The sequence below is a fragment of the Staurois parvus genome, unplaced genomic scaffold (assembly GCF_062004578.1).
Source record: "Staurois parvus isolate SC_StPar_1 unplaced genomic scaffold, SC_StPar_1.0 ptg000091l, whole genome shotgun sequence".
Taxonomy (NCBI): domain Eukaryota; kingdom Metazoa; phylum Chordata; class Amphibia; order Anura; family Ranidae; genus Staurois; species Staurois parvus.
The window spans coordinates 4,997,772-5,023,985 of NW_028317887.1; the positions used below are offsets into that span (position 1 = coordinate 4,997,772).

Consider the following 26,214-nt stretch of genomic DNA (forward strand, 5'->3'; position numbering starts at 1 on the left):
GGCATTGCACCTGCCAACATGTTTTTGCTGACTAGGGATGAGCTGCTGGTTTAGACAGAATTTTGGTTTCAGACTGAATGTTCTTTGTTTGGAGGATTGGCAAACAGCCAAAATAAATTTGTGTTCATTTGGAGTTGAATCTGCAGTGGATATAGACTGATACATTTATCAGTGGTATTATTACTGCTGCTAAAAGTGACATTTTCCTCTAAGGTTGGTTGTTAGAAGGCCGGCAACTCCCAGCTTCCTACCTCATCTCTGTCCTGGCCCCCTCAGTTGTCAGCCAGGTACTTGAGCTGATAACCACACAGTGAGAGCAGGTTCACATCAGGAATTGCACAGGAACTCACTTCACACTGGATCACACCAAAAGTAGTGCATGCACTACTTTTAAAAAACAGATTGCATAGTACTGCAGTACCATGTGATCTGGTGCAGGCAAATGCACTGCATTTGGGGTATCATTAGGAATCTATTAACACCCGCAGCAGATTGCACACCCAATGCGTTTGGAAAGCGGTGCAGGAAATGTGCATGTAACACAGGTTCCCACGCCATGTTCTGCTGTGAACCAGCACTCAAAATTTTACTTGTATGCATTGATAGTACAGCTCCACCTGTAGTTCCCCCACCTTATCTCCACTTGTTCTACATTATGAAGATTAACCATTTGACGCCCGGCCAATAGCCGTATGGCGTCCGGAAAAATGCACTAGCTTTCCGGGAGGCCACCATTCGGCATGCTCACGCACATGCGCAGTCCGCCCGCTTGCAGAGCCGCGCAGCGGCGCGATCTGTCACCGGCCGTGTACCTCGGACACGTCCAATGACAGATCTGAGTATCGGCCCCGTTTCCGGTACCATGTGACCTGCTGTGACCAATCACAGCAGGTCACATGACAGTTGTGTACAATGGATGGCTTCATTCATGCCATCCATTGTATACTAATGTCTAGCTGTGAATGGTCACAGCTAATCACATGCACATGTCATTTGATTAGCTGTGGCCAAATCACAGCTAAGCACAAAAAAAAAAAACAAAAAAAAAAAACCCTGAATGAATCGATGTCATTCAGGTAAATGCTTGCTTAAAGCAAAGTAATTCTTTGCTATGAGCAAATTGTGTAAAAAAAAAAAAAAAAAATACTGATCACTTCCCCAAAGTAGTACAATGTTACTATGGTAACATTGTACTACTTTGGACATAGTGAAATATGAAAAACAATCCTAGAAAAAAAAAAAATGTAATAAAAAATTTAAAATAATTAAAAAATTTTTAAAAAAATATATATTTTTTTCACACTGTCACCAGTCAGTGTCCCTGATCACCGCAATGCCAGTTATAGGATGACGCTGTACTGCACTGGTGACAGTATGAAAAAAAAAATAGTGAAAATTATTTTTTTTATTCATTTTCTGAAAAATTATGACAAAAAAATACAACTTCAAAAAACTTGCCATTCCTCTTATGAAGTACGTCGGACTGTCTACTCTGCAAAAAGGGGTCATTTGGGGGATATCTGTACTATTCTGACATTCTTGGACTTCAAGAAATTAGATTGGCTGTCAGTACTTCAGGATTGATCAATTTTCAGATATATACCATAGTTTGTGAACTCTATAACTTTCCTACAGACTAAAAAATACATCCTAATTTGGGTTATTTTCACCAAAGACATGTAGAAGAATACATCTCGGCCTAAATTTATGAAGAACAATTATTTATTTGCAAACGTTTATAACAGAAACAAAGAAAAACATGTTTTTTTTCAAAATTTTCAGTTTTTTTTGTTAATTTAGCAAAAAATAAAAACCCCGGCGGTGATTAAATACCACCAAAAGAAAGCTCTAGTTGTGTAAAGAAAATGATAAAATTTTAGTTTGGGTACAGTGTTGTATGACCGCGCAATTGTCATTCAAAATGTGAGAGCGCTGAAACCTGAAAAATGGCCTGGGCAGGAAGGTGTAAAATTGCCCGGTATTGAATTGGTTAAGCACACCTCCTACATTCCATAGTGCAATGGACAGTGGCTCAAAAGCTTATCATTAGATCCAGGCTTTGTCATGTGCTTAGGCTTTACAAATAGTCACCCTGAGGAAATTGTGATTGCATAGCTACTTCAAAAGGGCTGTGGTCAGTGCTGCCAGAGAATGTGCAGTAAGTAAAAATATGTGCTTATGCCACAAAAGAAGCCCCAGAGGTGGTTTGTTTACCAGGTTTCTGGGTGCTCATGCTGAAAGGATGCCCTGGCTCCAAGCGAAGTCCACAATTCAAGAAATGTGGTTGCACACTCACATTTTCAGGTTAAGCAAAAAGTTTAACATGCTGGATGGAAATCAACACAGAGCCCTGCCAGGGAAGCCTTTCACGTTTCACCACAAGTAGGCTTATTCATAGATACAGGAGGGGGGAAACCTTTCACATATATGTTTATGTAACTGAAAAGCATTTAAAGAAACATCTCCAAAAAGCAACATACCAAGACTTTGCTAAAACTGTTTCCAAGTGTGAAAATCCACCTCTTTTATGCTCAATAATGAGAATCTATCCCCCTAACTGGATTACCGACCTTCTCCCTAGGTTGATGTTTAAGACTTTTGGGATTACGGGCAAAATCGTGATTCTGCCCGGTAAAATGGAGGCATGACTCATGCTTGAGTGCCATTCATCTTTAATGGCACCCCAAATTTGGTGCAATTTTGCTGCGATTGACATGTCACAAAATGAGCGTTTAAAAACTTGCCTAGTTCAGGGCAAAAATTTGGTTCCTGAGCTTATTTTCCCCAACAAATGCACATAGGGCAGCCCATTCAAGTGATTAGGCTGCCCTTTACACAACACACAGAAGTGAGTACGAATCATTAACAAAAAATTGCAAGCAGGAACACACATTCCTGCTACACAAATTTTGAACAGGGCCTAGAGTCATGTATATCAATAAAATGCCTTGTCATGTTCTTGTTTGAGTTTTTGTTTGTCCTGATATGATCAAGAAATGATCAATAGCTTGTCCTGTACGTATACGATCATACAGCACAGCCCCTACTTTTTGGCCTCCCTTTTTTTTTAGTAGTCCCTCCTAGATTGTAAGCTCGAAAGAGTAGGGCCCTCTAACCCCTCGTGTGCTGTTTGTTGTTGCTGTACTGTTTCATGTATTGTCCCCCCCCTCTATTGTACAGCGCTGAGCAAACCCTTTGGCACTATGTAAACTCGATGTAATGTAATGTAATAGTCGGCATTTCTATTTGAGCTATTATACACACACGCACAAACATTCTACTTTTAAACAATATAAATGTAGAACATTAACTTAATGTAATTTTTATATTCCTATAAATTCTCCATACCGTGATAAACCAAAGTTCAATCTACTGCTATTAAGTTTTGTTCTTTATGTGATGATAACAGTAATATATAATCAGTTTCTGTTTGGTTTTCCAGTAAGAGAAGCAGTAGCAAAGCAAGTCCCAAAGATGTCTCCATCGCTAAACTTTGCCAGGAAGGCAAGGAAACAAAATGGGTGCTCAGCCTCTAGTAATGACAGTTTGTTGCTGGAAACCATCCCTTTTGAAAAGATATCTGATCCCCAACAACAGATACGAGCATTAACAGAGGAGTTAAAGTCTCAAAAGGTGCACCTTTCTAAATCTTCATTTCTGGTTTGGAGTCATGCAGTATTTCTTCCTCTTATGCATACTTTGCAATAAATAGTTTAAATTAATTAAGAGCAGCTTTAATAATTTTATTTCCAAACAGATCTTGTTGTAGCAGAATTATTTGTGAACCAGCATTAAAAGTACCCTTAGGCTTCAAGCACACAGATGTTTAGAGGCTTCAAAGCTCTCTAGTGTAAGATCCTCACTGCTGTCCCGTGTTTCAGCATACAGCCGACCATACAAGCTCATGGCTGTATATGGCCATACTTAGGTAGTATTGCGCTGTAGGTATTTTACAGATTATTTACACATCTAACAAATATTGTCGCTAACATGTAAAGTGTTCCCACATTCAAATACTATTGTACAAAAGAATGCAGCGCAATAATATATTCGCAAATAAAGCTAAATATATAAATTATGAATAAACATAAATCTTGCTGTGTGACAGTGTGATATGATTAAATAACCATATATGTGCATAAACTGTGCTCCATATACATAGCATCTCAAAATAACATATTATCAATGACGCACCATTCCCATAATGCTTCCTGTATCACCCATGCGTTATTTGCAACATATCCACTATGCGTCTAATATCAACAACCAGTGTCCCAATAATATGATAGCACAATCCTTGGTGAACCGTCCCTTTAAGACTTCAGTGCTCCAAGTGCTTATGTGCAATCACTCCACTGTGTATATTCATCCAGTGATTCCCAGTGCTTAATCCACCTCCAACACCCTTATGCGATCACCTTGTGGAATGACCCGAACCGTCAGGTCAGACCGCGCCTTTCTCTTTAACCCGAGCGGGTATGCTGGTATACAAATCTCCAACTCCTCCTGCACCTCCAAACTCCAAAACGCATCACAGATAAATGAAAAAAATGCTCCAAATAGTGAAGTATATCAAAAATGTATATGCTTTATTAAAACACTGTTTATTTGTGTCCACCTGGGACACTACAGGATCAAGGACTCTTTGTATATTAATATTTGTGAATGAACTGCATGGATCCCTTATTCAAAATGGCGGTACGTACACTTCCGGTTCTACGGCTTAACGTCATCGGCGTACCCTACGCGTTACGTCATGACATGTGACTTCATCAGGAGTTGCCGATTGGATGACAAGCCTTCCTTTTATTCCCATTCACTAATTACAATCTGTATCACTTGTATATATTTTATATAGTTTTAGTTGGTTGTTGAGAGAACAGGATCCCCCTGTGTCCGTTGCCTTATAAGGACGAGCATTGGCATATACAATAGTATAGGACTACAAGAAAATGGCGCCCGAGACCATGTGATGGTTTCCAACAAAATGATATAAGTGATACAAATTGTAATTGGTGAATGGGAATAAAAGGAAGGCTTGTCGTCCAATCGGCTACTCCTGATGAAGTCACATGTCGTGACGTAACGAGTAGGGTACGCTGATGACATCAAGTCGTAGAACCGGAAGTGTACGTACTGCCATTTTGAATAAGGGATCCATGCAGTTCATTCACAAATATTAATATACAAAGAGTCCTTGATCCTGTAGTGTCCCAGGCGGACACAAATAAATGTGAGTAGAACATTTTAAAGTGTTTTAATAAAGCATATATATTTTTGATATACTTCACTATTTGGAGCATTTTTTCATTTATCTGTGATGCGTTTTGGAGTTTGGAGGTGCAGGAGGAGTTGGAGATTTGTATACCAGCATACCCGCCAGGGTTAAAGGGAAAGGTGCGGTTTGACCTGACGGTTCGGGTCAATCCACAAGGTGAGCGCATAAGTGTGTTGGAGGTGGATTAAGCACTGGGGGTCACACGGAATCACTGGATGAATATACACAGTGGAGTGATTGCACATAAGCACTTTGAGCACTGAAGTCTTAAAGGGATGGTTCACCAAGGATTGTGATATCATATTATTGGGACACTGGTTGTTGATATTAGACGCATAGTGGATATGTTGCATGGGTGATACGGGAAGCATTATGGGAATGGTGCGTCATTGATAATATGTTATTTTGAGATGCTATGTATATGGAGCACAGTTTATGCACATATATGGTTATTTAATCATCACACTGTCACACAGCAAGATTTATGTTTATTCATTATTTATATATTTAGCTTTATTTGCGAATATATTACTGCGCTGCTGTCAGGGCTCCCAGGTGTGACCAGAGGTGTGTGACTGACGCAGGGAAACGCAGACTTCAGATATGTGATAAACAATATAATTTATTAACACTAACAATACAAACATAAACGCAGTGCAATACTAAAACATAATACAGTGCAAACAAACCAAACCAACCACCCACAGATAACAGTACATACAAGCAAGCGTCGTCAGGCAGGCCGGGTCAATATCAATAGGGCAGGTAGGTACAGGGGGAGCAAGCGGAGATGGGTCGGGGTCACAGGCCAGGTTCAGCAGGTAGCTAGCAGCGTAGTACAGAGGGTCAGGCAGAGGGATGGTCAGGGTCACAAGCCAGGGATCAGAACAGGTAGCAAGCAGCGTGGTACAGAGGGTCAGGCAGAGGGATGGTCAGGGTCACAAGCCAGGGATCAGAACAGGTAGCAAGCAGCGTGGTACAGAGGGTCAGGCAGAGGGATGGTCAGGAGCGAGCCGGGATCAGAGCAGGAGAAGTCAGCAGCGGTTCAGATCAGGCAGGGTCAGCAAAGGAACAGAAACAGGATGCAGGACAGATACAGGGCCCAGGACAAACACAACACCAAGGCAGAGTCTGTGGGTCTGGCCATCCCTTAAATACCCCAGCATAATCAGTTCCAGGTGTTAGCTGGCTGCAAAGTTGAGTCTCTGATTGCTGGGAGCACCCGCTGGCCAGCCCTGGTACTGCAGCTCATAAGGCAGCTGAGTCCCACTATTGCTGGCCAGTCCATTCCTGACAGCTGCATTCTTTTGTACAACATACTTGTATAAATACCAAGGGCTTCTGCATCAGTGTTTACTAGCACATGTGGGGAAATTCCAGGGGATTTTATCTTAGAGGACTTTGAAGCCTCTAGACATCCGTGTTCGTGATGCCTTATGCCTGCCATAAACAATGCCACAACCATAGGTTGCAGAAAAGAAAATCACTTGATAACCCCATCAACACAGTCAGTGTTGATGGGGAAGCCCTATCGCAGAGCTGTTGTTCTCTCCCGCCAGGGGGGTTGGGCGCTGTCCCTGCTGGGAGAACACAGTGATTATTGCTAGCAGCTATGGCCGAAATAGCATGAAAGATCCGACAGCCAGGTTATATCAAAGTTGTACAACAGTTGAATTGGGTACAATCAGCCTGCCCATAGATGGTTCTAATCTTGGCCAGACCGTCCTGAACCAGCCGAGATTCAAACCATATATGGCCGGCTTTAGATGATTGTTCTGGTGCCTTTAAATTCAATCAGATGTCTCTGGCTATTATTTTCCATAGTAAAAGCCAATTTGCCAGGCTTTATTCAAAACAGAATCACTGTTCCCTAAGAATAAGGCTGGCACTGAGGCTATCTGTTAAGTGCTTGGACATTCTAAGCTTTCCTGTTTATGAAAAAAGTGTCATTGAACCACGCATGTATGTCTGAAATCTGTAGTATGGTATAATAAAGAAATCTCTGAAAATGGGTGTGATTGCTTGCATAATGCAAATGCATCCGTTCAATCATCACTTGGAAAAAGCTATAGCATAAATGTTGAGAGAAAAAACGAATGTCAGAAACATTGTGGATGTTGTCCTATGCTTGTTAAAGGTTAAGTTCATCTTTAACCACTTCAAGTCCGGACACTTTCACCCCCTTCCTGTCCAGGCCAATTTTCAGCTTTCCGTGCTATCACACTTTGAATGACAATTGCGCGGCCATGCAACACTGTACCCATATGAATTTTGCAGCATTGTTTTGAGATGGATACAACTTTTATTTTGGTTGTATTTATTCACCAGTGGGATTTTTATTTTTTTGCTATATAAATGAAAAACTCCAAACATTTTGAAAAAAAAAAAGTGTTTTTTCTTATAACATTTTGCAAATAAATAATCTTTTTTCATAAATCTTGGCCAAAATATATTCAGCTATATTTTTAGTAAAAAAAAAATAACCCAAATTAGTTTATAACCAAAAATTATAATTTTGTCAAATTTTGTTTACATATTTAATTTTTTTATATTATTATGTTTTTTTTTAAACATACTGTCATCCTAGCAGTACAGTGTCACCATAGTGACACTGTACTACTTGTGGGGGGTGATGAAGATTTTTTTTTTTTTTACACCTATTGCTTTTACACCCATAAAGGCTGTAAAAGCAATCATTTCTCCTTCTCTCTTGCAGCCATTGAGAAATACTGTGCAAGCTGTGATTGGTCACATGGTACAAGGCTGTTGTGAATAGCCTTGTATCATGTGACCTCTGTGATCATTCACAGATTTCACAAGTAGTGTCAGAATTGACATCTTGCTTACTGCTATTCATGTGATCACAGATTGGACCTCACACAGGCAGCAGGCACCGGAGGACACAGCAGGCACCGGATCGCAGTGCTGTTTTCTCCCAGGGAGAGCGCGTAGGCAGGGAAGCAGGAGGATGTTTATAAACGGCCACCCGCCCCTGCACTGCTCCCATCTGGCCTTTTATATACATGGGCCGTACAGGAAGTGGTTAAGAAAAAAATAATAAATGCACATATTTTTGCAGGAAAAAAATATACAATTTTTGTTTTCACAGGAACCTGGGATCAGTAGACTGTGGGTGCAATTTCAGGCTCCCACAAACTCTCCCTGCAGCTCTCTGTCTGTACCTCTATACAGGCTTTCATTTAGAGAGCGGAGGATTGTCAATTGACTACTAATGTGATTAAAGAACTCACGCTCCATTTAGAAATACAAGTATGTCTTGTAGCTTCTTATCTTGATACTGTTGGTCAGTAACTCTCTTGATCCAGCAATTCGCTTCCCTACACAGATCCATACAGGAAAGCTCTTTTTTGAGTCTATTTCACATGCTTGCAAAGGCTCAAGGTTTTTCTTACCTTCATGCATGCAAACCTATGCATTCTATGTATGAAGATAAAAAACCTTCTGTGTGCAGCAGCCTCTCCCCCCAATCCTTACATGAGCCCTATCGCAATCCAGTGATGTGCACAAGAGCCTCCGCTCTCTGGAGACTCTCCCTCCTAATTGGCTCAGACAGCAGCGGGAGCCAATGAGGAGAGGGGGCAGGTCCAGGCTGCAGCTCTGTGTGTGAATGGACACGCAGGGAAGCAGCCTGGTTAGCAAGCCAGCTTATGTGCCCCAATAGCAAGCTGTTTGCTCTGGGGGCACTTGGTAGGAGGGAGGGGCCAGCACGGGGGACCCAAAAAGAGGAGGATTGGAGTTGCTGTGTGCAAAACCACTGCATAGAGTAGGTAAGTATAACATGTTTTTTTTTTTTTAAATTGCCTTTAGTATCACTTTAAGGTTCTTATCTTAACTGAAGCCCTGATGAAGGGGGAGTTTTTTCTGACCCCCAAAACATGTTGATTGTTTTTGTTAGAAAAAAGTAATTTGAACTCTTTTATCCTTTGGTCTAGTAATCTGTGAATGAGTGACACTGCTGTGCAGGCAAAGCCATGCCGATTTTAAAAGTGACAACAGCTATGGGGAACAATAATCCTGCACGCTGTCATGGGGGAGTACTCGGGGGCACAGAGGTTTGTTTGGCAACATGTTGCATGGTATACAAGTGTAACCTGTAATATGTTTCTAAAGGTGGCATTTGTTTCCCCAAAACAGAATAGAATATATGCATCAGAGGGGTAAATAATTTTTTTAACCATGACTTTGGATCATGAATGACTGGATTGAAAAATTGAAGGAGCTGGACAAAAGATTGTCAGGCAAAAAGTGTCTGCCTTGAATCAGATGCAGCTGCTGTTTGGATACTGTATTTTGACAGCGGGCAGTGATGACCATCAGAATACGATAGCAACAGCAGGAGATTCATCCATCTGTACAGCTTAATGAGGATGAAGGAATCTTACATTTCTTTAATTTAGCCAGCAGGCTGAACAAAAGAAAAATCCATGGGTGTATGGCAGCATGGATAAACTGTCATGCCCTGACCTCTTGCTGTGACACTATTTTTAACTTTTACTAAAAGAAAATTTGCTAAGCTAGTGATCTGTGCGTTTTTCACCCAAAATCCACTAAAGAAGCACATAGATGATTCAGTTTTTGTTTTTGTTTAACCAGGCAGTTAAACGAAAATAAAAAAAAAATGACCCAATCCCCCTATCCACAAATTTGAGGTAAATGGGGGAATCACTTCTGCTAATCTATTGTGTTCTAACAGTGGAGAGTTCCCCGCCATCAGAATACACTGATCAGCACTGCCAGCTATAGCCAGCGGTACTGATCAAACAACATTTATCTGTCAGGCTCAGTAAATCAACCTCTGTACAACAACTGTCCCCATAGATGGATCGAAATTCATCCGGTTCCTGCTGAACTGGCCAAATTTCGATCCATGTATGGCCAGCTTTAGGCAACATATTACCCTATGAATTAAAAAATCTGTGAAATTATTAGTCATGCTCAAGCAGTTAACTCTAGCTTCTCTTTGTCTTTAACCACTTGCCAACCACCCTATAGCAGAAATACTGCTACAGGGTGGCAGCGGTGTGCAAATCACGTGTATATATACTTGATTTTGCATTTCCCGGTACTCCGCCATTCTCAGCCCTGGCTGTCAATCACCGGGCCCCTAACAGTTCTCCTCTCTGTCAGCTAGGGCACACTGCTGTGGATGGCAGTGCACAGCACAGCCATCCACAGCAGTTTGATTACAGTGAATCACACACACACTGCCCCATAGTAAAACACTCCCAGCACCGAGTTAACCCTTTGATTGCCCCTCATGTTAACTTCTTCCTGCTCAGTGCCATTAGTACAGTGTCAGTGCTTTTTTTTTTTTTATTAAGCACTGATCACTGTATTGGTGTCACTGGGGATGTCAGTGACACCAAGTCAGTTCCCCCCAGTATCAGAATGTCTGCCGCAGTCCCGCTATAAGTCGCTGATCACCGCCATTGCTAGCGAAAATGCAAAAAATGAATCCCAGTATATATACCGCCATTCATAAACGCTATAACTTTCACGTAAAATAATTAAACTACACGTATTGGGATTTTTTTTTAGCAAAGACGTCGCAGAATACATTTTGGCCTAAATTTATGACAAAATTAGATTTTTTTTATTTTTTTACTGGACATGTTTAATAGCAAAAAATAGAAAAAAAAATGTTTTTTTCTCAAAATTGTTGGTCTTTTTTTTTTTATAGCTCAAAAAATACAAACCGCACAGGCCATCAAATACCACTGAAAGAAATCTCAATTTGTGGGTTAAAAAAGGACATACATTTCATTTGGGTGCCATGTTGCATGACTGCGCAATTGTCCGTTAAAATAACAGCGCCGTAACACAAAAAATGTCCTGGTCAGGAAGGGGGGTAAATCCTCAGGAAGGCAAGTGGTTAATCTTAAGATATTTTGATGCAGGAATATTACATGTTTGCTCTTTCTTGTATGCTAGGATCTTGTAAAGCTTCTCCATCGAGCACTTGAGTCTGCTCACCAGGAAAAGAGAGCCTGCAATGAATACCTGAATGCTGCAGAGGAAAAAGATAGACTTGAAATGATACGTCACAAGATTAGGCAAATCGAAGACCTGAAGCAACGAGTCGAGGTTCTTGAACAGGAGAAGAAAGATCTGGAACAGTGTGCCAGCTTCAAGGAATTCCACATTGATGAACTAAAAGAGCATATTCAGCTATTAATGGAGAAAAATAATGCAAAACAGCAAGTTATCTTGAAACAGAATGAACAGCTTCTCAGCCAAAGTGATCCAGATGTCTCAAACAGCATCTTAAAAGACACCTTACAGCAGCATTACCGAAAGATTGAAAGCTTAATGGTGAGATATCTTTGAAACATATCTGTAATGAAAAGCAAAGCAGCAATAAAATGTCCTAAACTGTATGTAAATTCTGACAATAAATGTATTTTATTTGCTTGTTAAAGAATATGTGAACTCAACATTTCATCTTCCTGATATGTGAATGCTGCACCAAGTATTTGTATGAAAAATAGTGGAAGTTGGGGAGCGCTTAGAACATCAACCCAGTATGGGATGGGGAATGGACCGCAGTAGGATATGTTAGTAAAAGGTCAATGTGAGAATGTCATCCAAGTGAATCTTAAAGGGAGGATGTATGGGTATACAGTCTTGTGGGAAGAGGTAGTCAGCTGTAGGAGCTTGTAGGTACTCCTGTGCACAAATAGAGAAAAGAGACAGCGGCGCCACTCTAGGTGTAGAAGGTTAAAAAGCACACATATTTAATAGTTAAAATGCACCCACAAGAGTAGAGGATTTAAAAGCATGTCATGGTTTACAGAAAGGTTTGATGTACTGGCAGTCCTATGTGGTGCTCCTGGTTGGTACCCGTCACTCCGGTGGTTTCCAGGGCTTGGGGGGTAGCAGAGAGGTTCAGGTAGGCTCAGACAGATCACGTCGCAGCACAAACTGGACTTCCAAAATGGCGCGTGTGCGAAGCATGCGCACTACTTCCTCAGGCCTTCGCATGCTCCGAATGCATGCTATTTTGGAAATTGTGCTGTGATGTGATCTGTCTGCACCTCTCTGCTACCCCCCGATTCCTGGAAACCACCGAAATGATGGGTACAAACCAGGAGCACCGCATAGGACTTGCCAGTACACCTTCTGTAAACAATGACATGATCCTAAATCTCCTACTCTTGTGAGTGCATTTTAACTATTAAACATGTGTGCTTTTTAACCTTCTACACTTAGAGTGGCACCGCTATCTCTCTTCTCTATTTGTATGAAAAATATCCTGTTCTCTTTGTACTGCTTCCTTTGTAAAATCACTAGTGTTTCTGCCAGCCGCTCTGTTTTCGTATAAAAAATTTACCACACTAGGCATGAGAGCACAGTGTGGTCAGTTTTCTAGATATGCTGGGCGCTAATTCAATGATCAGGCTTGTTCTGAAACCGCCACTCCCTGCACAGCAATTCACTGGGAAGATCAGTGTGCTGCTGTTTCTTCTCCCTGAGCTCCTTATGCAGCTGAGGACAGAGGGTGTGTGATCACTTATAAAAAAGGAAAAACGGGTTGTTTTTCAAGAATGGGTTGTTTTACAAGGTGAGGGTTTACATATTCTTTAGGTATACCTTTGAAAGTGCTTTATTATATCTGGTCACCACGTGCGAGACAAAATAACTGTTCGTTTAGCCAAAAAAACTTGTGGGCTGATAACGTCCTGTGTTCCAAGCTAACTATATTGACTACAAAACACCTCCCCTATGTTAAGGAGAAGGTGAGAAGTTATGCAGTCCTAACACATTTTGTGCCTAAATGAGGAAAGAACAAAGAGAGGGCGCACAGGCCTAGTGCATTACCATAAAAAATGTTTAATAAAAAATAAAATAGGTGTTGTACTCACAAACGACAATATAGTCAAGGCACATCATAAAAGAACAGCTGGGTCAACACCGCGCTGAATAACAGTCCGCAATGGGGAGTGTAGACATCCAATAGTCTGACGCGTTCAGAGGACTTGCCTCTTCCTCAGAGCCAGAGTGGTAATACACTAGGCCTGTGCGCCCTCACTTTGTTCTTTCCTCATTCAGTATATTTTGATTCCCCTGGTCCATTTGAGGGCAGCAAGGTGTGCATGTTCCAGGACATTCTTAATGTGGTTGTAGCATCGAGTCTATCCCCAAGCGCAGGAGCATTTGTGTTTGCTGGTACATTTTCTTCGTAGGGTGACAACACTGCTGTTCCTAGATACAATATGGTTGTCACCCACCCAGGACAGGAAGTGTGTTTCTGGCAGGATCTCCAAGTGAAAACAAAAAATAAAGAAGTGTGGGGGAAAAAAAGAAAGAAACATAATTCACCATTACATCTAAGGAAAAGCAAGCTACAATACATAAAATTTTTGTTCCCGGATTTAGGCGCGCTTTAGTGTTGGACAATGCAACCACATTTGTGTCACACTGCTCACCTAGTGTTAATAAATCTGCTACCTTTCCAAGATATCACAAAGTGCTAAAGTGTCATGTATTTGCATACAAAAAAACAGCTATTTATATGTACTGTGACCAGATGTGACAGACATATGGCTTTTTAGTATTCCAAGCAGATCCTGGTTGCACAAAATGATATACAAATGTATGGATTAACTGTAACCATTTCATTTCTTGTTCTCTTTCCAAAGGATGACATAAATGCCTACAAAACGCAGAACCAGTTTTTAAATTCTGAAATCCACCAAGTAACAGAGCTATGGAGAAACACAGCTGAGAAAGAATCTGCTCTTCTAATGAAGGTAACAGTCTTGGTTTTGTGGCTGGAGGATTCCTTCCTAGGGTCAGCTCTGATTAAAATGAATGTTTCAAGGTTGTACGAGTGCAGTTAGATTGAAATATGGTGGCTTGTTCTATCATTCCTCAGGAGCAATAATGACATCTCCAACAGAACTCTCATGCTCACCCAATTTTTCTGGCTATTAGAATGTCAAAATATGGTGTCACCCTCCCTTTATAGATTCACTATTACCCTAGGTTCACACGTTAGTTATCAACATGTGCTTTGAGGATTAAAAGATATTAGTTAAATATTTAAAATAATTTTAATAAATAATAATAAAACAGTTACTTTCACAAAAAGTAATATGGCAAACTTTTTGCATTTGTTCTTTTTTATGGTTCAATAGTTTTTTTTGAGTAAATAAACAATATTACAAATGCATTTAAATTTTTCGGATGACTTACAAGAAAGATCCAACAGGGTGGAATAAGGCATACAGTTGCAAGAAAAAGTATGTGAACCCCTTGGGATTACGTGGAGTTTTGCATGAATTGGGCATAAAATGTGCTCTGAACGTTATATAAGTCACAACAATAGAAGACCACAGTCTGCTGAACATAATACTACACAAACATTAGATTTTGCCATGGTTTAATTGTACATAACATGTAAACATTCACAGTGCAGGGAGGAAAAAGTATGTGAGGCCCTAGCTGAATGACTTCTCCCAGAGCTAATTGGAGCCAGGAGTGAGCCAACCTTGACTCCAATCAGTGTGATGATATTGGATGTGTTGCTGACAGCTGTCCTGCCCTTAAAAAACACACACCTGTTTTGGGTTTACTGGTTTCAAGAAGCACTGTCTAATGTGAACCATGCCTCTCAGAAAAGAGCTCTCAGAAGACCTACGATCAAGAATTGTTGACTTGCATGAAGCTGGAAAGGGTTACAAAAGTATCTCCAAAAGCCTTGATGTTCATGTGTCCACGGTAAGACAGACTGTCTACAAATGGAGAAAGTTTAGCACTGTTGCTACTCTCCCTAGGCGTGGTTGTCCTGTAAAAATGACTGCAAGAGCACAGGGCAGAATGCTGCATGAGGTAAAGAAGAATCCCAGAGTGTCAGCTAAAGACCTACAGAAATCTCTGGCACATGCTAACATTTTTGTTGACACATCTACAATAAGGAAAACATTAAACAAGAATGGAGTACATGGGAGGACACCACGGAGGAAGCCATTGCTGTCGAAAAAGAATATTGCAGCACGTTTGAAGTTTGCAAAAGAGCACCTGGATGTTCCACAGTACTACTGGCAAAATATACTGTGGACAGATGATACCAAGATTGAGTTGTTTGGGAAGAACACACAACACTATGTGTGGAGAAAAAAAGGCACAGCACACCAACATCAAAACCTCATCCCCACTGTAAAACATGGCGGAGGGAGCATCATGGTTTAGGGCTGCTTTGCTGCCTCAGGGCCTGGACGGATTGTTGTCATTGATGGGAAAATGAATTCCAGAGTTTATCAAGACATTTTGCAGGAAAACGTACGACCATCTGTCCGCCAACTGAAGCTCCGCAGAGGATGGGTGATGCAACAGGACAATGACCCAAAGCATACAAGTAATTCAACAAAACAATGGCTGCAACAGCACAGAATACGACTTCTGGAGTGGCCCAGTCAGAGTCCTAACCTCAACCCCATTGAAATGCTGTGGCATGACCTTAAGGGAGAGCGGTTCACACCAAACATCCCAAGAATATTGCTACACTGAAACAGTTTTGTGAAGAGGAGTGGTCCAAAATTACTCCAGATCTTTGTGCAGGTCTGATCTGCAACTACAGGAAACGTTTGGTTGAGGTTATTGCTGCCAAAGGAGGGTCAACCAGTTATTAAGTCCAAAGGTTCACATACTTTTTCCTCCCTGCACTGTGACTGTTTACATGTTATGTGCAATTAAACCATGGCAACATCTAATGTTTGTGTAGTATTATGTTCAGCAGACTGTGTTCTTCTATTGTTGTGACTTAGATGACGTTCAGAGCATATTTATGCCCAATTCATGCAAAACTCCACGTAATCCCAAGGGTTTCACATACTTTTTCTTACAACTGTAAGATGTTTTTCTTTTCTTTTTTTTGTTCTGTTTGTCACATTTGTCAAATTCAAGCCTTTTTGAAATGTTGCCCATTCATAGGAATACAGAGCTGTATTTAGAAATTATACTGGCCAGGCTCTTATGGTCAAATTTGAATTTTACTATAGCCTCCACACCAGTGTCAGATTTAGACCTTGTGAGGCAGAGCACTTCAGGTTTTAGGGACCACTTATACACAGAGTTGGTTTACAGTCTCAATAACAGTCACACAGCATAAGCACTCTATATATGGTTCGCTTGAGCTGCCAATTCTTTTTTTTAAATCATACAATATACCAGTCCAGAATAAAAACCTTTTCAGATGATGGCTAGCAAAATGTTAATTCCCAAGATACATTTAATAAAATAAATGTTTTATTATAATATTTATATTATTTTATATATTTTTTTTATATTGGTTTGTATTATTTTTGTATAGAGGGAGGCCCCTTCTGTCAGGGAGGCCAGGGCAATTGCCCCTTTTGTCCCCTTATAAATCCTGCACTGCTGCTCACCATTTGGTTTTATTTTTTGATATTGTAAGTGGCAGGTATTTGCCATGGGTTCTACATAATTGAGATGAAACAGATTTCATTGCAACTATGTAAAATATTTGTCACATTTATCAAGTCATAAAGACAAACACTGTTGCCAGTGCAAATTAAAACAATTTTTAAGCATCCTGGAAAGACCAGTAATTACTCAGACTGAGCTGGAAGCACAAATGTAGTACATATTTTAGGGTTCGTTCACACTAGGATGCTGTGTGGGAAATGCGCATTCCATGCGCGTTTCCCACATCGCATTCAAAACGAGTGTGTGAGCTGATATGGGTGGTAATGTATTCCTAATGATAGCCTGAACACAGATTGCAAATGCAAATTGCAAATGATGACGTTCAGAGCACATTTTACGCCCAATTCATGCAAAACTCCACGTAATCCCAAGGGGTTCACATACTTTTTCTTGCAACTGTATATAAGATATCCATCATGTTAGGTAAGTTGCGGTTACATATTAGAAATGTAAAATATACAGAGCGTACTATAAAAGGAAAACAAAATGGACAGTTTCAGTAAAGCATAAGCTTTTATTCTTTAAGTAGGGATTCTGGGAATTTCTTGAAAAACTACATCCTTTGCTGTTCCAAACCTCTGGTCTACACAACACATTTGTACTGGTCTGTGTCCTGTTGGTAACAAGGCCGCAGAGCAGGAGGCTTAATCTGTTCACACGGAAATGGAAAGCAGCCAGAGCGGTAAAGCTCACAAGGGAACGGAGGGCTGCCAGCTGTGGTTGGAGGCAGTGTGGTGCGCGATTCGGTGCATCCAACAGCTCCCTTTATGTTTTTGCTTTGTACAAACTTTATTTGAAGCATTCAAACGTACACTTCAATAAAATGCAGCATATCTGCATTTTATTGTGGCATGCTGCAGCACAAACATAGGCTGCTTTTGCAGTGTGAATGGGACACATAGGAAACAATTGTTCCCTTTGCAGTGACAGATGTTTTATAATGCAGTGAAACATCTGTCATTGCACACTATGTGAGTTAGCCCTTCAGCTGCATGCAATACTGCCTGAGCTCCACCTCCTGTCAGATCAGCAACAGTATTAGATTGTCATTGGCGAACCGTACTGTACACTGTGTATACAAGGGATCTAGGTTGCGCGCTGCTTATGAGAATCTAATGCCTGATGATTTGAGGGATTTTGAGGCTGTGATGCTAGCGCTGGGGAGTAGCTGCAAATACAGATCATTAGCACAGAGACTCCTATGAAAACCCTATCAGTGAGTGGCAAATGACTGCATCTGGTGACAGGCTATATCACTCCCCCTCCCTTGGTCCCTGTAAAAACTGCCTTCCACAAAACCAGTCCCTGGTGCCAATAAGTTTGAAAAGTTGGGGACTGCTGGTGTAGACATCCTGATAGGCTTATGACCATAATGAAATGTTTACATAATTCTTTTTAAAGCAGTGGATGGGTTTTATTTCTTCTTTAGAGGCCCACTAGCAAACAATATTGTATTCTGATAACTTTTGGAGTTAATACCTGCAAAGACAGCATTCAGTATATTAATATTTATTTTCCATGGCTTTATTTAAATTTTTTTTCCACATTCAGGGCTCGTTTACACCATGGTGCAGAGACATCAGTTGTTTCTGCATGTGTTTTGCAAGGGCACAACAAAATCAATTGTTCTTTATGTGCCCTGTTCATACCACAACACTAGTATCATGTGCAGATTATTTCTGGTCAGGTATCTGCAATGTGTATAAAACTCATTGAAGCGTGTATGAAAACTGATGTAAACTGTTGTCTCTGCAAGTGAAATCTGCACATCAGTTTTTCTGCACGCATCGTGTGAATGAGGCCTTACATGCAGGACATGCTGTCCAATAAATTGGCAGTTACAAAGGTTGGAAAAAAATGTTAAAGATAAATATTTAAATAAAAAAAAAAAGATAAATAATAGTGCCACGCTTCTCAAATATCAATAAACGTTACAAATACAAAAATAAAACAAAATATAACTAATATTACGGTGATTTAAATGTTCGTGAGTCTCAATCGTATTTGAAATATCACTAGTATTGTGACATCATCTTCTTAAATCAATATCCGTGTTCTTATGAAAACATATACATCTTCAGAATCCAATATCAGTGCTCCTTCACCAAACACCACAATTGTGCTCTCCCCTGAATAATTTGACCTCAATGCTTGGTCATACTGCACTTGTGTCCCTTTAATGGACTGGGGTGGCAATGAACCATGAACAGGAATCTTCTTTCAAAGTAAACAGATCACCTTCTCCATACACCTCTTACTACTCCTTTCTCCTCTGCTTGACATAGAAAATTAATGGCTAATAGTGTCTTATCCTTATAAAATATCAGTTTATTTAACCGCTTCCACGCTGCCCTATAACAGAAATACTGCTACAGGGCAGCACGGGTGTATAAAATCACGCGCACCATACCCGCGCCGCTATTCATGGCTTCGGCTGCCAATCACCAGGTCCCGGCCGGCCTACGATCTCCAAGGATTACCGAAGGGGGAGAGACCTGTGTATAAACAACACAGATCTCTCACCTGTCAGCTCCAGCAAACTTTAGTACATAGCTGCCATTAGTACATTGTCAGTGCTTTTTATTAGCACTGATCACTGTATTGGTGTCACTGGGGATGTCAATGACCAAGTCAGTTCCCCCCAGTATCAGAATGCCCGCCGCAGTCCCCCTATAATTTGCTGATCGCCGCCATTATTAGTAAAAAAAAATGTAAAAAAAATTCCAGTGTATATATGGCGCCATTTGTAAACGCTATAACTGTGATGTAAACCAATTAATTTACACGTATTGGGATTTTTTTTAGCAAAGACATGTAGCAGAATACATTTTGGCCTAAATTTTATGATGAAATTTGATTTTTAACTTTTTTTACTGAATATGTTTAACCACTTCCAGTCCAGACACTTTTACCCCCTTCCTGTCCAGGCCAATTTTCAGCTTTCAGTGCTATCACACTTTGAATGACAATTGTGCGGTCATGCAACACTGTACCCATATGAATTTTGTAGCATTTTTTTGAGACAGATAAAGCTTTATTTTGGTGGTATTTATTCACCACTGGGATTTTTATTTTTTTTGCTATGTAAATTAAAAGATCCAAAAATTTTGAAAAGTGTTTTTCTTATCAAATTTTGCAAATAAATAGTATTTCATCATAAATCTTGGCCAAAATTTATTCCGTTATATTTTTTGTAAAAAAAAAAAATAACCCAAATTCGTTTATAACCAAAATTATAATTTTTAAACATTTTTTTTTTACATTTCTTTTTATATTTTTTATTTATTTTTTTTTTTTACATACTGTCACCCTAGCAGTACCGTATTTACCCATAAAGGATGTAAAAGCAATAATTTCTCCTTCTTTCTAGCTGTATTCTTGCAGCCATTGAGAACTACTGAGTGAGCTGTGATTGGTCACAGCTTGTCACATGGTACAAGGCTGTTGTGAATAGCCTTGTACCATGTGACCTCTGTGATCATTCAGAGATTTCACACGTAGTAAGCAATGATGTCACAAGTGACATCTTGCTTACTACTTTGCATGTGATCACTAATTGGCCAATCAGCGATCACATGATCGGGACCTCGTACAGAGGTCCTGTCCGATGATCGGTGTTCCACTGTGTCCGGAGGACACAGCGGGCACCGGATCGCGGTGCTGCGCGCTCCCAGGGAGCGCGCACAAGCAGGGTGCAGGGAGGCCATTTATAAACGGCACTGCCACCGTCCGTCCATTTATATATATATATGGGCCGGACGGGAAGTGGTTAATAGAAAAAAGTCAAAACTCTCTCAAAATTGTCTAATCTTTTTTTTTTTTTTACAGAGCAAAAAATAAAAAACGCAGAAGCGATCAAATACCACCGAAAGAAAGCTCTATATGTGGGAAAAAAAGATGTAAATTTCATTTGGGTGCAGCATTGCATGACCGCACAATTGTCAGTTAAAATAACGCAGCGCCGTATTGCAAAAAATGGCCTGGTTAGGAAGGGGGGTAAACCTCAGGACGGCAAGTGGTTAAAACTTAAAATGGCCACTCACATAAAAAGGTGCTGAATGGCACCACATATATTCAGCACAATAAACATAACATGGATCCATATGTATCGCTCATTTCGTGTATCCCTCGATCCTCCAATGACCACCTATAGCTCGCAAAATTTGTGGTTGTTTGTTGGAAAGAAAACCTATAACACTGATTTAGCTGCTATTTTATTTGTGTGGTATACCTTTTTCTTGCTTCAAAAAGAGAAATAAAACAGTTGCTGCAATTGCCTAAAATGTTTTTAGCAGGTTTTAGTCTTAAATTTGTTTTGTACGTAAACCTGAACTAAAAGGTACAAACAAACTGCAAGCAGGCGAGCTATTTATCACAAAGGAGACATGCTAAATAGAAAAAAAAACAGGTAAAAAAAATGTGCATTTATTATTTTTGTCTACAGGACCCTGGGAAGCATTGCACCAGTAATCAGTAGATGGCTGATGCCATGCAGGTCTCCTGCAGACCTGTCAGAGACATCTCCCCATACTGTCAGTCAATGGGAGGGGGGGTGGTGGGCGCAGCTGTGGCTACGGGAACATATTACATGTTCCACCCTAGAAACGGGTGGAACATGTAACATGTTCCAAAGGTGAACTTATCCTTTAACCACTTGCCGCCCTGCCACTGTAGAAATACGGCGGCAGGGCGGCACTGGCAGGCAAAACCACATTTTAAAACGCGTGTTTTGTAAACAGGGGGCGCGCGTGAGGCGCGCCGCCGCCCTATCTGCCCCGCCGATCACCGCTGCGGATGTCAGTCGCCGGGTCACAGCCGGTCTTTACCGGCTGTTACCCGGCGATCGGCGGCAAACAGTGACAGACAGCACAGCTGCAGTAGCTGTGCTGTCTGTCACTTCCCTGACAGCTCGAGGACGAGCTGATCGAGAAAGAAGAGTTTCTCTCTCTCGATCAGCCTTGTCCCATCCAGCACACACCCCAGCCCCCTAGTAAAACACTCCCCTCACTCAGATAACCCTTCCCTGCAAAATAAAGTTAACCCCTTCCTCCCCAGTGCCATTAGTACAGTGTCAGTGTTTTTTTTTTTGCACTGATCACTGTATTAGTGCTTTTGGGGATGTCAGTGACCCCAAGTCAGTACCCCCCAATGTCAGAATGTCCGCCGCAGTCCCGCCATAAGTCGCTGGTCGCTGCCATAAGTCACTGATCGCCGCCATTATTAGTATAAAAAAAAGCTAAAAATCCCAGTATCTTTGCCGCCATTTGTAAACGCTATAACTTTCACGTAAAAGTCCAAAATATTGTTTTTTTTCCCTCAAAATTGTCAGCCTTTTTTTTTTATAGCGCAAAAAATAAAAACCGCACAGGCAATCAAATACCACCAAAAGAAAGCTCAATTTGTGGGGAAAAAAAGGATGTAAATTTCATTTATGTACCGTATTGCATGACCGTGCAATTGTCCGTTAAACTAGCGAAGCGCTGTATAGCAGAAAAATGGCGTAAATTGCAGTATTTATACCATAGTTTGTAGACGCTATAACTTCCACACAAAGCAATCGATATACACTCATTGGCATTTTTTTTACCAAAAACATAGAGCAGAATACATTTTGGCCTAAATTTATAACCAACTTTGAGTTTACTATATATTTTTTATAGCTGAAAGTAAAAAATATTGTTTTTCTTCAAAATTTTTGGCCTTTTTTTGTTTATAGCGTGAAAAATAAAAAGCGCACAGGTGATCAAATTACACTGAAAGAAAGCTCTATTTGTGTGAAAAAAAGGACGTAAATTTCGTTTGGGTGCAGCATTGCATGACCGCGCAATTATCAGTTGAATTAGTGCAGCGCCAAGTAGCAAAAAGAGGCCTGGTCATTAAGGGGGGTAAATCCTCAGGAGGTCAAGTGGTTAACTGTACAGTGAGTTATGCATACACAGCTCAGTGTACATTGTCAATGAGATGCCTGTGTGCCGGGAAGAATGAACTCCTTGCAGGAATTTTGTTATCCCAAATCAGCCAATCAAAACAGGGGAGGACTAGGCATGCGGAAGAAATGTTGGTGCTAGTGAAGGACCTACAGATTTCAATCCGCTGGTGGGGAGTATTTGCAGCTTTAGTTCCACTTTAAACAATTATCTACCAAGGAAATTTTAAAAATTCTTACACACATTAAAGTCTGCATTTTTTTTTTGCTGTAAATGACCTTAAAGCCCTAAACAAATACCGTATTTGCCGGCATATAAGACGACTTTTTACCCCTTGAAAATCTTCTCAAAAGTCGGGGGTCGTCTTATACGCCGGTATACGGCATACTGACAATTTTTAGGGGGGCGGCGCGTTGCCGCCGCCGCCCCCCCCTTCCCCCAATGGAAGGGACACTAAGTACAGGGGTGGGCAGCGGCTGTTTCTTACCTGGTTCCGGTCCCACGACGATCCGGTCCAGGAAGCGCGGCTGCGCCTTCCGTTCGGCCACTGGATGTTCGTGCGGCTGCTCGGCTCCGCCTCCTCACCAGTGATTGGCCACCAGAACTGTAGCTCAGGAAAGGCACACAGGCGGCCAATCACCTGCGAGGGGGTGGAGCCGAGCGGCCCCGCGAAAATCGAGTGCAGGACCAGCAGGTAAGTGGTCAGTGTAGAGGTGCTGCTGCAACCACATATGCTGGCTGCAGCAGCACCATACGAGAACAGGGTCAGCAAGTGTCAGTGGGAGGAATAGTGCCCCATCATTGGTGTCACTGATACCAATGATGGAGCACTATTCCTCCCACTGATACCAATGATGGGGCACTATTCCTCCCACTGACACCAACGATGGGGCACTATTCCTCCCCCCCACTGACACCAACGATGGGGCACTATTCCTCCCCCCCACTGACACCAACGATGGGGCATTATTCCTCCCCCCCACTGACACCAACGATGGGGCACTATTCCTCCCCCCACTGACATCAACGATGGGGCACTATTCCCCCCCGCCCCCACTGACACCAACGATGGGGCACTATTCCCCCCCCCCACTGACACCAATGATGGGGCACTATTCCACCCCCCACTGACACCAATGATGGGACACCATTCCTCCCACTGACACCAATGTGACACCAATGTTGGGACACCATTCTTCCCACTGACACCAATGATGGGGCACTATTCCCCCCACTGATACCAATGATGGGGCACTATTCCCCCCACTGATACCAATGATGGGGCACTATTCCCCCCACTGATACTAATGATGGGGTACTATTCCCCCCACTGATACTAATGATGGGGCACTATTCCTCCCACTGACACCAATGATGGGGCACTATTCCTCCCACTGATACCAATGATGGGGCACTATTCCTGCCAATAATGCCAATGATGGGGCACTATTCCTGCCACTGATACCAATGATGGGACACTATTCCTCCCACTGATACCAATGATGGGGCACTATTCCTGCCACTGATACCAATGATGGGGCACTATTCCTGCCACTGATACCAATGATGGGGCACTATTCCTGCCACTGATACCAATGATGGGGCACTATTCCTGCCACTGATACCAATGATGGGGCACTATTCCTGCCACTGATACCAATGATGGGGCACTATTCCTGCCACTGATACCAATGATGGGGCACTATTCCTCCCACTGGTGTGCATTGGAAGAGGGGTAGTCTTATACGGCGTGTATAGCTCAAACACTAAATTTTAGCAGGAAAAGTAGGGGGGTCGTCTTATACGCCCAGTCGTCTTATACGCCGGCAAATACGGTATATATTTTCTGAAACCAGAATCCCTGTAGAATGAAATGATGGTAGTTGCATTTTTGTTTGTTTATCAAATCGATATTTGCAGGAAAAAAATAAACCAAAATGAATTTTAGTGCAAACAAACATAATATAATATACAATTATAATACCCAATGTTTTGGTAAAGTATAAAAGAAGAGTAAAAAGATACCAAACATCTCCAACCTTAAAATTGTGTGCACCTGTGAAATTGCAAAAACCTCTGGTACCCAAAATTCCTTATAGGCTCCATATTCTCCTTGTTTTCAGTCTGATGTTTACTGTGGCACAATTTTTGTTTATAAACATGAGCATGCTAAGTGTCTGTTTGCCATGGGGTGTATATAAGGGTCCTTTTAAATTTTTCTTTTTACATTTTTACACTTTATTTTTTTTTCCATTCCACTTTATTACTATCACAAGTGGGCTAACAAGCCCCTATGTGATAGCATGAGCAGATGACAAGTCTTTTTGGAGAAATTAGGGATCTTTTAGGCACCCAATGTCACACCTACCTTCCACTGTAGATGACCAAGCACAGATTGAAGTCCTGGAAAAGTAATCAGGTGACTATTAGGCTGTTTTACTTAAAAGCTGAGGTTTAGCTGTTAAAATCAATACTAAGCTCACGGTTACAACAGCAGCTTAACACCTTGATTACTGGGACGCTTATAAACGTACCTTGCTAAACAAGGAGTCAAAATCAACCTAAGTCTATCTAAGACCAATATGTTAGGGGAAGTGGAAAAATAACAGATCTACTGGCAGGATTACAGGTATAAAACTTTGGTACAAGGGGGGCTCAGAAAAACTGCTGTGCCCAATGCTCCTGCATCATATACTGTATATAATGTTTTTCCAGTTTAAAGGATAAGTTCCCCTTTTGGACAAAAATAATAAACGCACATTTTTATGCAGGTAAAAAAATGTGCATTTATTATTTTTGTCCAAAGGAGCCAATTAGTAGTAAGAGCTGATATACTGACAGGAAGCTTCAATGAACTACGCCGTGGTAGTTCATTGAAAACTACAAGCTCACAGCTGTTAAGGCTGTTGGGACTTGCAGTTCATTCATTCACGGAAGTCTGTAAATGAATGACACGACCAAGTGGGTGTAGCTCCACACGGCCACACTGTTTTCAAATCTGCCAGATAGTATGGGGAGACTTCTCATATTATCTGTCAGAGGGGGGGGGGGGGGGGAGGAACAGCTACATGTTCCACCCTAAAAACAGGTGGAACATGTTCCCAAAGGTGAACTTATCCTTTAACCTCCCTGGCGGTATGATTATTTCAGATTTTTGGTGCTGAAAGCGGTACCATTTTTTTGCATGGAAATATGTATTTTTTTAATTGTAGGCCTGTAATTTTTAGGAAAAACTCACTGAAATCTGTCCGAACAAGAGTCTAGTAAACATCCCGGGTAGGATAAAATTTGAAACACAAAATCATAAATTATAATTTAATAAATAATCATAAAAATAATATAAAAATAATAAAAAATTGAATTCAATAATATAATCAAACCAAAAACACTGAAATTTGAAATATAGCACAAAGTTCGCACATCGCTGAGCAAAGTCGCAGAATCGTTTTCAGTGTCTGATGACGAATTTCCCCCAGGAATCATTATCACTCAATTCTGCAAGTGGTTCTGATTTACTATCGCTGTTCTCTAGCTGATCTA

General features: G+C 41.1%; 1 protein-coding gene across 3 annotated transcripts in view; it reads left to right on the top strand.

Moving 5' to 3' along the window:
* The window catches only part of TBC1D2 (TBC1 domain family member 2), a 91,463-nt gene that overhangs the window by 37,814 nt on the left and 27,435 nt on the right, over nucleotides 1-26,214 (top strand). For all 3 annotated transcript variants that reach the window (XR_016311779.1, XM_089670584.1, XM_089670585.1), the window contains exons 6-8: nucleotides 3,443-3,633; nucleotides 11,231-11,611; nucleotides 13,939-14,049. Coding sequence is in view for 2 of the 3 variants with exons in the window: in XM_089670584.1 (XP_089526710.1) it covers nucleotides 3,443-3,633; nucleotides 11,231-11,611; nucleotides 13,939-14,049 (683 nt within the window). In the remaining variant the exon portion in view is untranslated. The remainder of the gene's footprint in view (nucleotides 1-3,442; nucleotides 3,634-11,230; nucleotides 11,612-13,938; nucleotides 14,050-26,214) is intronic.